Genomic DNA, 17,846 nt, shown 5'->3' with positions numbered 1-17,846 from the left:
TCCGCAGGGCCTGCAAGACAGAGCTCTTCCACCGGGCCTTTGGCCAAGGCGCAGTCTGACCCCCTCCTTTTGTAATCCTCATAGAACTCTAGCCCGATGGTTGCCATTAATTTGATTCTGAATTGATTCTAGAATGAATTGATTTTAGAATGTATTTCAATTAATTAACTGTGATTTTATGTGCTATTTTTACTGTTGTTAGCCTCTCCGAGCTCTGCTTTGGCTGGGGAGGACAGGATATAAATAAAAATTTATTATTTATTATTATTATTAATGAGGCTCTATGGAGATGTATCTGATGAGGCCTGTTTAGTAGGGCCCTGGTTGTTTTCTCCTGCTCCGGAGGGCAGGATCCGAACAAATGGATTCTTGTTACAAGGAAGGAGATTCTGACTAACCATCAGGAAGAACCTTCTGAGAGTAAGAGCTGTTTGACAGTGGAAGAGACTCCTTCAGGAGGGGATGGACTCTCCTTCCTTGGAGCTTATTATTATTATTACAGTGGTACCTCGGGTTAAGTAGTTAATTCGTTCCGGAGGTCCGTTCTTAACCTGAAACTGTTCTTAACCTGAAGCACCACTTTAGCTAATGGGGCCTCCTGCTTCTGCTGCGCCACCGGAGCACGATTTCTGTTCTTATGCTGAAGCAAAGTTCTTAACCCGAGGTACTACTTCTGGGTTAGCGGAGTCTGTAACCTGAAGCATACGTAACCTGAAGCATATGTAACCCGAGGTACCACTGTATTATTATTATTATTATTAAATCTTATACCCCGCCCGCCCCAGCCAAGACCAGACTCAGGGCGGCTAACACTGGTATAAAACAATTGATTGAAATACAACTTAAAACAAAAACAAGATTAAAATACAACATTAAAATGCAGCCTCATTTTAAGCAGAGGTTGGATAGTCAACTGTCATCTATGATTTAATTTTGTTCCTGCAGTGCAGAGGGTTGAACTATATAACCCCCAGGGTCCCTTCCAGCTCTACATTTCTATGGTTCTATGATTCTGTGGTTGCAGTGGAGATCGTATCTGATCAGGGTGAAAGGATGAGGTTGACACACTGAGTTAGTTGCAGACCTGGGCAAATCACGTAGCCTTCCTTTATAGCCTTCCTTTCTTTGCTTGGTCCTCTTTCCAAGTGTGATAGAAACATTTGCCATTCTGGCCTCCACAGAAGATGCAGAAACTGATAACCCCAATACTTGCAGCTTCCCCACTGGAATTTTAAGTGGGGGGTTGGGTCATCAAGGAGGGGGCTTATCAGCAGAGCTGTCTGGGAGAGTATGAAGAAGCAAGTGTGGTGTGCATGGCTAATGTTAAAGTGACATTTAAGGTACCAGTTGTACACAGGGGGTCGGAGCCACTGCAGAGCCCTGTGACCTCAGGGGAGGGTGCTTGGGAGAATTTAGTTTCCCCCAGACTCTTAATCATGAACATAGCTTGTATTGGATATAAAGGGCATTTGGAGGGAAATCAAACTGAAATCCACCAGTAGTGGATGCAATCTAACTGATTGTCTTTCTGTCCACCTGACTCCCCCCCCTCTCAATAAACTCCTGCATGCGACAGTATCTTGTCCCCAATTCCAAACGCACAAACACACACACACACATATATATGAACATCTCTCTGGTGGATCCCCAGCTTTAGCCAAGCACCTACTAGAGCAGGCAGGCGGGGTGTGGGATGGGGAGGCAGATTTCATGGTACAAGAAAATGATAGCCATTAGCAGCTTAACTCCCAAGGCAAACAGAGGCTTGGCAAGATCCATTGCGACTTCAAATGAATAGGTGATGTTCATCATGACCTCAGCACAGGGAAGAGAACGCGCGCACACACACACACACACACACACACACACACACACCACTCCACTTCCTGCAAACTGCAATCTCAATCTTGATCACCCCACATGGCTGTTTATTTTTTAAAGGAAAGCAGAAAGAAACTTGTTAAATTAATTGCATATTTAAATACCATCCAGTTTAGCGCCAATGCCTTATTTTTTCAGCATGACTTTTTTGATGCTGTCCTATGACATTTGTCTGTGGACTTCTGCTGCTTTTTGCTCTTATTTTTTTCTCATTAATTTCAGTCTTCATGTAGTGCTTCCCTTAATTATAACTATTGTTTTGAACTTTTTTCCTTTGTGCCCTGAGAAGGACTGAAAAATAAATCAAAACCGTACACATCCCCCTTGAGTCTGTTGCCTCGCAAAATGGTCTCGTTGAAGCATAGAAAGGATCTCAAAGGTCTTCTTGTCCATGGTTTGAATCTGTCAGTTTAGGTTTCTTTCAGTTTCTCATTTTTCCACGTTTCCACATTCAGTTTACCACATTTCCAGATCAGTTTATAAATGTTTCTTCAAAGTTCTCCCCAAAATTTGTCAGCATTTAAGTGTTACCTGCCTTCGAATGTACACATTTCTGCATGCAATTTTCCTAACAAAGACATTTTTGCCAGCAGTTTCCGATAATGCCTTTCTGTATGTTAGTCTCAGAAATATTACACATGTTTTATGCACACTTAACTGTAACATTTTTTCGGATGGAGAACTGCATCACAATATTCAGAGAAATGCAAAATTTCTAGGAATAGCTGAGTTTTGCTTTGCATATTGTTTCGGGAAATGTAAATCAGACAGATACGCATTAGGAGGTGAGAATTTCTCCCCCATCCATGCATGACCTTGTCTGACCCCCTCTTCTTCTTCCCGGCTCAGTGCACTGAGAGCATCCTTAAGAGAGTCCGTTGAGCTTCTGAAGTGTCTCCTGTCTAGCCAAAAAGCTCCTTTGCAGCTTCTGCCCATTTACTCTCACGCTGCCCCCCAGAGCAACAAAAAATGCACCTGCTTCATCTCCTCTCTGCCATGCATCCCTTTAATCTTCTCTTCTGCAGGCTAAGCTCTTTCAAGGCAGCTGCGGCCAATTTCACACCGTACAGGACAACACTCTAAACAGTCATATGGCTTCCCCCAAAGAATTATGGGAACTGTAGTTAGGAGTTGCTTGCACGCCCTCTCAGAGCTACAATTTTCAGAGTGGTTTAGCAATCAGTCAGTCCCTCTTCATGGGAAACTCTGAGATTCAGTCAGCATCAGACTGAAAGTTTGTGTTAAAATTAAAGAGGGATTTTATCACATCTTACACAGAATCCCATGTCAAAGCAATTTACTCACAAAGACATCTGTAAATGTGAACTCCAGACTCACCCCCCAGGTGGGAAAAGGAGGGGTGGGGGAGAGAGATGTGTTCCGCTTATGCTCTTTAACTGTGGCTGGCTTTGAAGTTTATCCTAATCCGTTCTCCCTTCTCAAATGTGCATGGCGTTTGCTCTGGAAGAAGGTAGTGTGATCCTCTAGTGCTGTTTTCTCATAAAAACGTAGAGCAAGAGGTCAAGGTGTTGGCGTTCCTTGTAGATCAATGATTGCAGCATCTGTGCAAGACAGTGGTCACTTTTCAGCAGCTGGACATTGGGCATTATAGACTGATATATCTTTTCACTTGTTTTAAAATGTGGCGATGTTTTAATTATTAATTTTTTGTCAACTTAGATGTTGTATAGTCTTCCTGGATTCCTTGGGAGGAAGAGACGATAAAAATCAAACAAATAGCAATAATTTAAAGAAAACCAGACATTCCTGCAGTCCCAACACATAAATTATTTTTTTATGTGTTTGCCTTTATAATATATCCCAGGGAGTTTCACAATTGAAAATTACAGTAAAATACAATTGCACAATTAAAACTCTACAGAAGAACAGAATTAAAAGCACTTTCCAAATTTATCACATATTTTAAACCAGACGCTGGAGTTGATCACTCATCTACAGTATTGAAAGTATAGTCTCATTCCCCATCTGATCTGTGAAAAAATAACCTGACACACACCTTTCAGTGGCAGAGGAACATCATTCGTTTTGCGTGCGAAAGGTCCCAGGTTCCACCCTCAGCCTCCCCCAGTAGGGCCACTTCCTGAAACCCTGGGGAGTCCCGCTGCCAGTCCCTGTAGGTCACAGAGAAGTAGGCTCCTCTCCTGCTGCCACCTGTTTAATTTCTGATGTGGGGGCACTCTGAGAAGGACTCAGCGGAAACAAATCCTGTGCACATTGATGCAGGAGAAGGTGGTCACACATCACATCCCTAATGCAGCAGATTTCCCATCTCTGAGCCGTTTAAGGAGCAACGGCTAATTGTGGCATTGTGCCAATTATGCATGGTACGTATTCATGGCACTCATTAATATAATAACAGCCTGAGCCCATAGGCCAGACCACTTCAAAGGCTGAAAGCAGAGTTTATGGAAAAGGGTGAGTTCTTGGATGCAAACATCTCATTTCGGGAACAAAGCAGGGCACAATTTATTCATTGTGTTTTATTTATGTATTCCCCATGGTCCCTGACAGTCCTCAGTGCTGCTTCCCAAGAGAGAGGCATGTATGTACATGACTGCGCAACTGGCTTTGGATGTGCAGCGTGCTGTGTGCCTAAGGTAGAGACGAATGAAGAAGCTCTTCTCACAGGCCCTGGATGTGGTTTTTGGTTATGGTTGTGGTTCTGCTCCCTGCATGGTTTCTGCAGTGTTATTGTTTGTAGGGGTCTACCGTGAGTCACACTGCCCAGACCTTAAACAGTACATTTTGCACCCCGTTCTGGCCAGAGCTAAACAAAACTAGATCCAATCCAGGACTCAGCCTGGAACCTGTTTAACAGCTCCAGAATGTGTGCAGTTTGTCTCAGCATTTGCACGATGCAGGGGTGAATTTCAGCAGAGGCACTGAACCTGTTCGTAGCAGCGGCAGCAGCAGCAGCAGCAGCAGCACCTAAAGCTGTGGAAAGCATACTTTTCCTACCCATTGAATAATCACAGTCAGACCTGATATCTGGGATTAGGGCTGGCAACTAAGAAGATGTGAAGTTTGGGGGGAGCAGAGGTGAAGCAACCTGCTCCTGTACCCAGAGCGGCGCTTGTCCCTGGGGGTGTGGCGCGTGTCCCGAGGACATGGCGTGCCACCCATGTGGGGTGTGGCTCACCCTGGGGGTGCCGCCGATCGGGGGTTGGCATTTCATCACCCCGCCCCTTTGGACGGGTGGACCGTCCCCTGTCCCCCCTTGGAACACCCCGGGGGGAGGGGAGAAGCACCCCTCTGCTTTAGGAAGGTGAATACAGTCACTTCTGCTCTGACCGGTACCAGACACTGATGTAGCTGGCTGGGCCCCCTTCCTCTCCTTTCCTGAACCATCCTGGTTGCTGGAGGAGCAATTATGCATCACCAAAGAGAGAAAATGTATCATCGAAAAGACAGATTTGCACATGCAGTTTTAGAAAGAACAACGTGATTTTGACAGAAATGCAATACATCCCTCCCTAGTGGGGAGGACTGTGACCAGGCAAGCTGTGGGCCTGTTCAGTCTGCTGACGCTCACCATTGATGGGCAACTGCAGGCAGGTCTGACTCAAGACAGTTTGGCACCCGAGCAAACCACAAAGTGGTGTCCCCCTCCACACCAGGGAGGAAGGGGTGAGTGCAAATCTACATCAGGGAAAGGGGGGAGGGAGATAAAGGTCTACATCAGGACCTGCTGCCTTTGTGCACCCTGCTGCCTGAGGCGGTTGCTTCACCTTGCCTCATGGGTGAGCTGGCCCTGATCTCTAGGGCTCTAAATATTCAGACTGGGCTTGGAGTGGGCAGCCCTTCAAGCAGAGACCCGTCCTCTGCCAGGTGCCCGTGGCCACCTGCATCCAGAGGATGCCACTGCTGGCCTCTCTGGCTCCAGCCTTCACCCAGCAGCAGGTGTAGCTCAGCACCTGCTTTCCCACCTGTAGCTGGGGGTCCTTTCCAGGTGCACCCCATCCAGCTATGTCTGCCGTGGCTGCAGCAGCCAGTGCCTTTTGGGGCAGGCCTGTTCGAAGCGCTTCCTGGCTGCTCATTAAGAGAGGCTTGCCTGCGCTTCCCACTCTTAATTGCCACAGCGGATTCCAGGCATGTTCCGTCATTCCTGTTTTTTCTGCCTGAGCGGGAATTCAAGAATAAAAGGGCTGATGAAAAGGGTGCGCTGGGCTGTGTGGAGCGCAGCACATTCCCCAGCGTCACATGGAGCTGGGCTGGCGGGGGCGGAGGGATGGAACGGAAGCCTGCATCCTGGAAACCCCCCCACCCCGGGGTGAAAGGTAGCTCATGGAGGAATGTGGCTTGAAACCAGGGAGGAATGGTGTGTGTGTGCGCGCGTGCATGAAAGGCTGAGCATCTGCACAGGGAGGTCCCCCTGCAAACGCAACCAGGAGGGTGGCACACATGCCACACAGTTGACTATGCAGACCATCTTTGGGGTGACGCAGAAGTGTCAGCAGGGCAGACAAAGGGAGCCCTTCAGCTCCTCCTCTCAAGAGAAGGGGCACTGAGGGTTCGCAAAGACCCCAACAATGAACGAAGACATTTTAAAATGTTCATGAACATCCTCTCTGGTGAAGGACTCTGGCATCCCACCGCCTCCCCCACTTTTTGCCCGGTGGTGATCCTGTTACATTTTGCTGGATTAGGGTTGTCACTCTTTGCTTTTAGTAATGTTTCCAAAAAATTGTTTTGAGATTTTTGTGTCGTAATTTTATGGTTTTGCTTTCCTGCTTTTGTTGGCTGTATATGACATGTGACTGGTAAACCACTTTGGTGATGGTAGGGAATGCTTAAAAAGTGTTATATGAGCTTATTAAATTAAAAAAAATCATTAAGGATCTGCTTAGCATACCACCCACCCACAAATCCAACCTGGAAGCTAGCCCTCTCCTCCATGAATTAGTTTAATCCTCATTTAAAGCCATCCAAATTTGTGGCCATCGTTGCCTCCTGTGGGAGAGAGTTCCACAGTTTAACTGCTGTCTGAAGAAGGACTTTTTTTTAGCTGTCCTGAATCATCCAACGTTCAACTTCATTGGATGTCCACGTGTTCTAGTATTAGGCGAAAGGGAGAAAAACTTCTCCTTATCCTCCCTCCATGCAATGCATACTTTTATAAATTTCTATCTTGTCATCTCTTACCATTTTTCCAAACTAAAAAGTCCCAAACAATGCAACCTTCCTTCGTAGGAGGGCTGCTCCATTCTTTTGACCATTTTGGTGCCCTTTTCTGAAGCTTCTCCAACTCAACAATATCCTTTTTGAGGTGAGGTAACCAGAACTGTACAAAAGCAGCTCAAGGTGGCCTATCCACGTCTGCCCCTTCCCTGTTTTGTCCTCGCAACAACCCTGTGAGGTAAGTTAGGTTGAGAGAGCAAGACAGGCCCAAGGTCACCCAGTGAGTAGGGATTTGAACCTGGGTCTCCCAAGTCCTAGTCACACTCTCACCTCTATGCCACACAAAGGTCAGAATCATACCCTTGTCTCTACAAGTGGCATGTGTAGCAAAAGGTTTATACCTACTCTCAAAAATACAAGTCATCACATACAGGAATCCTCCTGGAATCTGCCATTTTGGTTTTGACCCTTTGGACCCTCTTCTCTTGTCTTCTCCACATCTTTGACCTCACTCGCCTCTTCCCCCACTGCTACCAGCGCTGCCAATAATTTCAATGTAGGCATTCACCCAAATGCTACTGGAGACAGCAAGGGACCAAGCTCACTCCCCCAGCCCTCCCCTAGAAAATGCTCCCCACCAGGATTTGCAGCACATTTGCACCACGCACATTTGCACACTGCAGCGACACCTGCTGTCCAGCTGCCTCACAGTTGCCTTTGCCTCCCCGTCTCCAGGGCTTGTCTCCTCCGAGCTGGTCAGCGTCTGCTCCTCATCTCCATGTAAGAATGGAGGCACCTGTAGAGACTTGGAAGATGGCTACAGGTGCCTCTGTCCCCAGAGCCTCTCAGCCTATGTGGGAAAAGACTGTGAATACCTCTACGACGTGTGTGCTGGGCACCCCTGCCTACCTGAGTGGATCTGCCATGGGACTCCTGGACACCTGAACTACACCTGCCATTGTCAGCCCGGCTTGGCAGGTCTCTCCTGCAGCAGCGAAGGCGAGGTGTGCAAGAGCAGCCCCTGCCTGCAGCCTCATTTGCAGTGTGTGGAGCTGCCTGGTGGGTATGGCTGCCAGTGCCCGAGCGGGGGCAGCTGCCAGGCTGGGCCTTCCCTTTGCGCCAGCCAGCCCTGCCGCAACAACGGCACCTGCGTGGAGAGTGCTGGGGAGTACAGCTGCCGGTGCCAACCTGGCCACAGCGGTGCCCACTGCGAGGAGGACGTGGGCGAGTGTGCCTCTAGCCCGTGCCAGAATGGGGCCATCTGCCTGGACAGGGCTAATGAGTACAGTTGTTTCTGTGTGCCTGGCTTCCAGGGCTACCGCTGCGAAATAGACATCAACGAGTGTGCCTCCCGGCCTTGCCAACACAACAGCACCTGCCTCAACCTGATGGACCACTATGCTTGCCAGTGCCTACCTGGCTACACAGGTACTACTTGCAGGTTGGGGGCTGTGTTCCTTTGGGGCAACTGCAGGGGAAGGGGCACATGCCAAATGCAAAAGTGGGTGGGGCAACAGTGGTGCATTTTACCTTTGTGCAGGAGGATGCAACTCAAAGAGGCAGTGGGGCATGGCCAGTGAGGCGTTTGGCCTTGGGAGAGTCCCAGGGGCCAGGCAGGGAAGCTTGGAGGGCCACATTCACTCCCCCTTGCCTGAGGTTCCCCCAGCGCACTAAGGGCACTTCATGTGTCACCAGCATCTTCCCACAGGAACACAAGGGAGAACATCTTGCTGTCTATTTACTTAACTTATTTAACTCACCATGGGACCTTTGGGTGAAGGGTGGGTAATTAACAGCAACAACTTACTTATCCATGGATGGTGGTCCTAGGATGATGAAGCAGAGAGCAGAATGGTTTGTCATAGGGGGCATCTGTGATCAGAAATGTCTTCGGTCGCAGGTAGCTAGTGTGGTGACTCCTGGAGGGTAGATGTTGTTGCTGGACTACAATTCCCATCATCCCATTCTGTCTGCTGGAGCTGATGGGAGTTGTAGCGCACAGCACCCGGAGGCCCCCAGGTTGGCCATCCATCTCTCTTGTGAATACTCAAGCCAGCTAATATCTTAAGGATGGGTAATTCAAGGGACTCTTGAATTCCTTTCTGCAGCTCAGATTGTTCTGTGACACCAAACCATCTCAATGGGCCCTGATTCACTCCCCACTTGCCAGCTTTGTGCTGAAGCAGCTCCCACAAGGGTCTTTTCTCAGTGTCTGCACCCCCACCTCTGTTATCAGGGTGGAATCCAGTCACGAGTGCCCCCGCCTGTACCTGGTACCAGCCAGCACGCAGACGCTCTTCCTGACCTTGCTCTTCCTTGCGGAATAAACAGCAGGGGCTGTTACAGGAGTTACATTGCTGTGAAGGAATGTCAGGGTGACTGGCTGAAGATAGTGGGATGGGACAGGGTGGGTAGGCGGGGGGGGGGCTGTAGCAGCATCAGATTGCCTTTCTGCTGGTTCTCAGTCACACACACCCTGCCCCCAGTGGTGTGGGAGGCAAGCGCTTTCTTGGCAGTGAAAACTCTGCTCTACTCAAGGAGAACGACGGGAGGAAAGGAATCTGAGAAAATTGGGGGGGGGGGGAGAGAGAGAGAATGAAATGCCATCCATCTTGATTTCACTCCCTTTAAGGAGATTCCTGGTTCCCACCTTCTCTTTCTCTGCACCCTCCCACCCCAGGATGAGTAGGTAGGGGTTTGAGAACAAAAATGGGTAAGGATGCCTGGAAGGTATAGAAGCAAACGTGGCAAAAGCTTTAAAAAACAAAGGACACCTGCCCACCCCTCAGCCACTTTGGATCATCAGAATCAAAGCCAGTGTAGTGTAGTAGTTAGAGCAGGGGGTGTGGCAGGAGAGGGTGGCAAGTATGGGAGGAAGAACCAAAGACAATCAAAGAAGCATATACCGTATTTTTTGCTCTATAAGACTCCCTTTTTCCCTCCTAAAAAGTAAGGGGAAATGTGTGTGTGTCTTATGGAGCGAATGCAGGCTGCGCAGCTATCCCAGAAGCCAGAACAGCAAGAGGGATTGCTGTTTTCACTGCGCAGCGATCCCTCTTGCTGTTCTGGCTTCTGAGATGCAGAATATTTTTTTTCTTATTTTCCTCCTCCAAAAACTAGGTGCGTCTTGGGTCTGGTGTGTCTTATAGAGCGAAAAATACGGTAAATATTTCCGTATTTGTAGTTTCTCTATCTATCTATCTATCTATCTATCTATCTATCTATCTATCATCTATCTATCTATCTATCTATCTATCTCAGCTAATTTGCAGAATATAGATAGATATCTTTTCATAAAAGATATCGCAGTATAACCTAAATCACAGGGTTGTTGTGGGGATTAGATGAGGAGAGGGACAACCATGTACCCCACCTTGAATTCCTTTGGAGAAAAAGGTGTGGTATTAATGCAACAGACAGACAGACAGACAAAAAAGGCAGCCCACAAAAAAGAAGCAACAACGCTTTCACCAGCCTGGTGCCCCTCTGCCAGCTTGGCTATATGAGTTTGGGTCTGGTAAAAGTACAGCCCTTCTGGCTGGAGCTGATGTGGGCTGTAGTCCAAAGCACCTGGAGGGCGCCAGTCTGGGGAAACTGGCCTTCCATCCAAAGACGCTGGGCTGTACCTTTCGTCAAGCCTGCAGGGGAGGGGCAGGAAGCATTGGGCAAGAATGGTTCTCAATGCCCTTTTGTTGTCCAAGCTTGGCACGGAGCTATTTTTAAAGCGGATGTTATCACTATGTTTCAAATACCTGAATGCCCTTTGCAGAGACGAAGGCAAGGACTTGTGATATGGCCCCAGAAGGAAGGTCTGTGGTGGAACTTCAACTAGAGGAGAGTTGATTGTTCTTGACTATTAGGAGGAACAAGTGGAACCAATTTACATGGGACAGGGGGTTTCAGGCTGAGTCTGAACGGACATTTGTTAGGGATTATCCAGCACTGGATTTATTCAACTCTCTCGATTCTGTGGCCAAACTTTGCATCTGTCATAGGAATGGAAAGTGTGTGTGAATGTGAGAGGGGGGTGGGGGTCATCCAACCCTAGAACTTAGGGGGAGGAGAGGGCATTGTTCCTTGATGCTGCTCTTTGACCATTGTGTAGTTAGACTTGCAACATGATGATTAAAAATATTTGCATATCTGACATCTCAGACGAGGCAATTGCTGTTTGGATGGGAGGCAAACAGCATTTTGAAACGAATGTGTCCAAAAATATTCAGACCCACAAGCTTAAATTTGGCTGAAACGTAGCGTGATCTGGCAATGGCAAGAGAAGGTGTCCTTTTGTAGGGCCACCTCCTCCCTGGTGACTGAAGCATGCTGTGTGTTGACACCTGGCCATAGCATGGTCCGACATCCATATGCCACCCAGTCACACTTTGCATGCCCCCACAACAAACATGGGGTTGTGGCCACGGACATTTGGCCGCCATGGGCTGAGCCTTCTTTGGCAAGATGGGATGCAAGGAAGTTTGCTGAGTGTTCGACAGCTCTTGATCCACCAGATTAGGGGGCCTGCACATTCCTTGTGGATTAAGCGTAGCCATGACTGCTGTGAAGCAGAACTCTGCCAGAAACTAGGATTAGGTGGACTGGCAGGTGCCAGCGCTGAGATGTATGCTCAGGCCTGATGCTAAACCACAGCAGCTCTTGATGCCAGAGACAGGGCAGCCTACATCAGAAACCCTCTTATATTTTGTGGGCCTTCCCCCAAGCCTGCAAATAGCTGTTTCTGTGCAGCTCCTTAGCTGCCCACTTCTTAGGCTCACTAGGTCTGTAGAAGCATCTAAATGGTTGCTGCCTTGCAGTGGGTAACCAAAAACCTCAGGAAGTGTTTCTAGAAAGAACAGAGACCTATTTACCCACCTGATTCCCAGTATTGGTTGCGACACTGGTTGCGACACTTGTTCAATCATGGTGGAAATTAGATGTTGATGTATGTTATTGTATCATCATCATCATTGTTATTTCCTGCCTTTTCCCCAAGATTGGGACTCAAGGCATCTTACAGATAAAATAGAAGCAGCTAAAAATGTAAAAAGAAAAGCAATAATGAAGAAGCAATTAAACACAGACACTCAAGCACGCAAATTCACATATAATGCATTGGGCAGTTTTGTCTTTCATACACTGCTTTAATATTCTTAATGACTGCTTAGACAAAAGCACTATTTTTAAAGAAACAGTAACAGAACTCATTGATTTATAAGATTTTTATTCTGCTTTCTCAGTAAAATGTGGCAGATTGCAAAGTGGCAAACATAAATACTAAACAACACTCAGTGAGCAATACCAGAAGAACTCACTGTTTAAAAACCCAATAAACTTAAAAATAGCCAGCATATGAAAAGAGCCGGCTTAGAACCCACATAAAACCACAACATAAGCAAACAGATGTTGCACCAGAGTCTCTGCAGACCAATTAAAACATTTCCATAAAACAGCCAAGACTTAGGGCTCATCCACAATTCCACTTGTCCTGCCGCTTTGCCATGGGAAAACCCACTGTTTACCTCTGAATCGCAACAAATATCAATTAAGTTTTCTCCACATTGATGTTTGCTCTGATTCAGTGCTAAAGAGAAGATTTTCCGGGGGAAAGCAGAGAGGCAAGGGCGGAGCCTACAAAGGACAGGACAAGCAGAAAACTGCTCAGACACATGCTTCCTAGACAACATGCGGAAGTGTGGACAAGCCCTTAGTGTGTTTTCAAGACTATCTTAAAGTTTGGCAAGGGTGCATCTTGCCTCATTATTGAGTTGGGGGTTCAGAGGGAAAATATGACATAGTCAGGCCTTGAAAAGAAACCTCACTTTATTGCAACATCACTAGACTTGGGGGAAAGTTCCACGCAGCAGCTACGACTGGGAGAAAACTACAGGAGCCCAATCAGGCCCAAAGCACCCACTTAACTCCTACGCAACTCCCATCTCATTTGAAGTTTATGGGGGGGCATCCTCACTACTGGATGGACATCCCTCCTGGCAGCAGAGAGGTCCATGCTGGGGTTTCCAGTGCACTCAGACTGGAGGCACCACCCACACATAGCGTGTAGGTGTGGATCCCTGGATTTCACCCCTGCAACAACTTGAGCAGGTCAATCCTCTCTTAGGCTCAGTTTCCCACCTTTGAAGTTGGAGGTAATGGCACAGTGCTGAGCTGGCTTGGCCATCGAAGGGGCATTAGAACTTTGCTCTGGAGGAAGGGTCCTAGTTCAGTGGTGTCAGATGCTGGTGTGGTTGCTCGAGAGTAAACAGCCAAGACTCCGACCTGTCTTTTCCAGGCTTTATTCTTGGTGCAAACTATTTACAGTGAAGAGCGTCGTAAGTTCATGTCTGGCTCAATCGCTAGCAGAATCTGGGAGTGGTCGGTCTTTGTACCTCCCCGAGCATAAAAGTCATGTCACCCCGAGCCTTTTCCGCCCCTCCCTGCGCCGAAGACTACTGCGCAGATTGGGCGCTGGCAAGGGCGTACTTCCCGCCTCTCTGGTTTGCTCAGGCTCGGTGTTGAGGCTCTCCCTAGCATCCCCTGGTCCCTGCACCTCTTCTCCACTGGAGGTGGGGCTTTCCTCCTCCCCAGAAGATGAACTGCTTTGTAAGATTTTTGGAGGCTCCCTATTATACAACTGCCCTTCCATCTCTCGCCTCTGAGCTGATGGCAGTTCCCTAACAAGTGGCACAGCACCTGCCGCCAGATTCAATCCCTGGCCTCTCCTGTGGGGTGGGGTGGGAAAGGACTTCTGCCTGAGACTCTGCAGAAAGTCACTGCCAGTCAGAGTAAACAATACTGATCTAGATGAGGCAGTAGTCTCACCCAGCATAAAGGCAGCTTCCTATGTTCCTCAGACTTGTTGGGCTTCTGTTCTCCTGTAAAGTGAACAAGGAAGTAAAAGTTCCAAAGCACTGGAAAATTTAAGAGTGTGGCATGTAAATCTTCCTGTCAATTCACATTCTTTCTTCTGCTCTTCCAAGGTGTGAACTGTGAAGTGGAGGTTGATGAATGTGAGTCGGGCCCTTGCTGGAATGGTGGCACCTGCAGTGACCATATTGGGTTCTTCACCTGCTCGTGTACACCTGGGTATGAGGGAGCACAGTGTGAGGTGGACATCAATGAGTGCCAGAGCCACCCGTGTCTCAATGAGGGAAGGTGCCTCGACCTCATCAACAGGTGAGTGGCTCTGGCTTCACCCAGCAGGATTTGATATGGCTCCCGTTATCTCCCAACCCTGCCCCCACCAGCTTATCTACAGTATATACCATGGTTTCCACAGATGCATTTGTGGCTAAACTGCGTTTGCAGAAAAGAAGCTGTCTAAACTCAAGAGTACAGTATAATACTAATTCTTAGTATTGCCACTGCAACACTAACAAATCTACAATTCATTTAAAATACAGCAGAAGAAAGTTAACTGAGTGTAAAGCTTACCGTTAGATCAACTGATGACACTCAAAAGTTGCCCCCAGAGCTGAAGGTATTATTCTGGGATGTTGTCAATTGGGAAATAAAAATTGCTCCATGATAGAGCACCTGCTTTCCGTGTAAAAGGTCCCAAGTTTAACCCATGAAATTTCCAGGCAGGTTTGGGAAAGACTTCTGTCTGAAGCGCCAAATAGCTGCTTCTTGTCATTGCAGATCATGCTGAGCTAGAAGGTGCCCAGTGGTCTGACCTAGAATTATAGGATGGTAGAGCTGGAGGGGACCCCAAGGGTCATGTAGTCCAGCCCCCTGCAATATAAGTAAAATGCAGTACAGTGGTGCCTCGCAAGACGAAATTAATCCGTTCCGCGAGTCTCTTCGTCTTGCGGTTTTTTCGTCTTGTGAAGCACAGCTATTAGCGGCTTAGCGGCTATTAGCGGCTTTAAGAAAAAGGAAACAAACTCGCAAGAACTCGCAAGACGTTTCGTCTTGCGAAGCAAGCCCTTAGGGAAATTCGTCTTGCGGAACGACTCAAAAAACGGAAAACTCTTTCGTCTTGCGAGTTTTTCGTCTTGCGAGGCATTCGTCTTGCGGGGCACCACTGTACAAGGCAATATTCAGCACCTCCTTTTTATACCTAGACTCAAAGCCCAGAAACATGTAACTGGTCATCTGCCAGACCTCCACCATGAAGGTTCCTGCAGCAGGAGGGTGGGGCATGGAAGGCAGAATCTAACACCTCCTGGGGGAAAATGCCATCTCTTATTCTTATTTTTATTTCCAAGAGATCTAGATTGTCATCTGGTTTGTGCACAGATAGAATTACCGTATTTTTCGCTCTATAAGACGCACCAGACCACAAGACTCACCTAGTTTTTGGAGGAGGAAAATATTCTGAATCTCAGAAGCCAGAACAGCAGGAGGGATCGCTGCGCAGTGAAAGCAGCAATCCCTCTTGCTGTTCTGGCTTCTGGGATAGCTGCACAGCCTGCATTCGCTCCATAAAATGTACACACATTTCCCCTTACTTTTTAGGAGGGAAAAAGTGAGTCTTATAGTGCAAAAAATACGGTACTTGCCTTACCTGCTTTTGATGCAGATGATTCTGGGGTAGGGACCATTTTTATTCTCACATAACACATCAGAAGAACTTTCTCAAACAGTAGACATATATGAGGAACCCCCTAACATAAATGAATTCCAGTCTTCAGGGGGAGAATGACATAGTTTACCACCTCCAGCAGAACAGGGAGGCTTTGGGAGACCCTGAGGTTTGCACGCGGGTGGCGCTGTGGGTTAAACCACAGAGCTTAGGACTTGCTGATCAGAAGGTTGGTGGTTTGAATCCCCGCAACGGGGTAAGTTCCCGTTGCTCGGTCCCTGCTTCTGCCAACCTAGCAGTTCCAAAGCACGTCAAAGTGCAAATAGATAAATAGGTACCGCTCCAGCGGGAAGGTAAACGGCTTTTCCGTGCGCTGCTCTGGTTCGCCAGAAGCAGCTTAGTCATGCTGACCACATGACCCGGAAGCTGTACGCCGGCTCCCTTGGCCAATAAAGCGAGATGAGCGCCGCAATCCCAGAGTCAGCCACGACTGGACCTAATGGTCAGGGGTCCCTTTACCTTTAAGGTTTGCAGTAGTACAAAGGTGATGGTGTGGAAATCACTCTGAAGGGCCTAATGGGGGCTGAGCTTGTTTGAGGTCTGTGGAATATTGAATGATTCTCTGTGGGGTGGCGGTGGGGGAGAGAGAAGGGGAAGCTGGGCAGGAGGAGGCTGGGAGGGAATGCATGGACTCCTCAACAGCAACAGTCTATGCTGTGATATCTTGTGGCAAGTAAGGATGGAGGGAAATTCAATTCAGTTCTCATTTATAGGTGAAACTCCCTAATTCACACTTTCCAGTACAATTTGCAAACTGAAGTTCACAGTAATGTGAGCAAGAATGCTTATGCTTTGGATAAGTGTGCCTATCAATGCATATATTACTGAAAATAGTATTAAAAATATGTGTTATTAAGGGTAACTGCTTTGCAAAAATGTATGTTGTGGGCAAAATTCTATTCAAAAATAGGTACAGTAGGAGAAATCTGAACCAAATGCTGATGAAATTTCATGAAGACCTTTTAAAAAAATACAGCAAATAAATAAATCTCAAACTGATGTGGAGATGTGGACAACTGAATTTCAGGCTGGAAAATTAAGAAATGGAGAGAAACAAAAATGGGCAGGGACTCCCCTCCCTCGTTGCAAGGCCCACTTTATTTGTAATGACGACCACAACTATTTACTCCTGAGTTCTCATGAACTGAAATGTGGAATTGCATGATGTAGAAGACATAAGAACCTAAAAAGACCCTGCTGGGTCAGGCCAGTGGCCCATCTAGCCCAACATCCTGTTCACAGTGGCCATCCAGATGTTGCAATGGGAAACCTGCAAGCAGGATCTGAGCACAAGAGCAACACTCTCCCCTCATGTGGTTTCCAGCAACTGGTATTCACAAGCATTGCTGTCTTCGTTGTGGAGGCAAAGCAGACTCATTGTGGCCAGTAGCCACCAATAGCCCTCTCCTCCATGAATTTGTCCATCCAAGTTGGTGGCCATCCCTGCCTCCTGTGCGAGGGAGTTCCATAGTTCAGCTGCATGAATATGTACTTCCTTTCATCTGTCTAGAATCTTCCAACAATTCCCGAAAAGGGTCTTTCTCCATGGGTGGTGGCAAAGGCTCCCTAACCATGAATCATGGCTCTGTGCTGTTCTTCCTCAGCTACCAGTGTGACTGCCTCAACACGGGCTTTGAAGGGCAACATTGTGAGCTGGATATCTTGGAATGTGCCTCCCAGCCTTGCCAGAATGGTGGTACCTGCCTGGAAGGGGTTGGATGCTACAGCTGTGTTTGCTGGCCAGGTACGTGAAGTCTTTATGTTGTTCTCCTATAGTCCAAAAGCTTTTTCCCGTCACAAAGTGAAGTCAACATGTCCCTATGACTTTCAGCCCAGCTGTAAACTCAACCCCAATCCTGTGAGAATCTGACAATGTACCTCCAGGCTCAACTAACTTTGCAAAAGCTTTCCCAGGCTCTGTTGCATTTATTCATTATCCTAATCTTGTCCCAGAAGTCAGCTTGAAACCATCACACATGATACAGGGCTCTGGGTCCTTTTCTCCGTTCTGCCTGGACACTGAGGTCCAGCTCCGAGGGCCTTCTGGCGGTTCCCTCACTGTGAGAAGCCAAGTTACAGGGAACCAGGCAGAGGGCCTTCTCGGTAGTGGCACCTGCCCTGTGGAATGCCTCCCACCAGATGTCAAAGAGAAAAATAACTACCAAACTTTTAGAAGACATCTAAAGGCAGCCCTGTTTAGGGAAGCTTTTAATGTTTAATAGGTTATTGTATTTTAGTGTTCTGT

The 17,846-nt window shown here is 47.6% G+C and overlaps 1 protein-coding gene across 1 annotated transcript in view; it reads left to right on the top strand.

Annotated features, from left to right (window-relative positions):
* CRB2 (crumbs cell polarity complex component 2) overlaps positions 1 to 17,846 on the top strand; it is a 63,594-nt gene that overhangs the window by 9,824 nt on the left and 35,924 nt on the right. The window contains exons 2-4 of the mRNA XM_080990790.1: positions 7,756 to 8,448; positions 13,995 to 14,190; positions 17,206 to 17,345. Of these exons, the coding sequence (XP_080846916.1) occupies positions 7,756 to 8,448; positions 13,995 to 14,190; positions 17,206 to 17,345 (1,029 nt within the window). The remainder of the gene's footprint in view (positions 1 to 7,755; positions 8,449 to 13,994; positions 14,191 to 17,205; positions 17,346 to 17,846) is intronic.

The sequence above is a fragment of the Podarcis pityusensis genome, assembly GCF_964106645.2.
Source record: "Podarcis pityusensis genome assembly, chromosome: Z".
NCBI classification, from domain to species: Eukaryota; Metazoa; Chordata; class Lepidosauria; order Squamata; family Lacertidae; genus Podarcis; species Podarcis pityusensis.
This window is presented reverse-complemented; position numbering and strand designations above follow the sequence as displayed.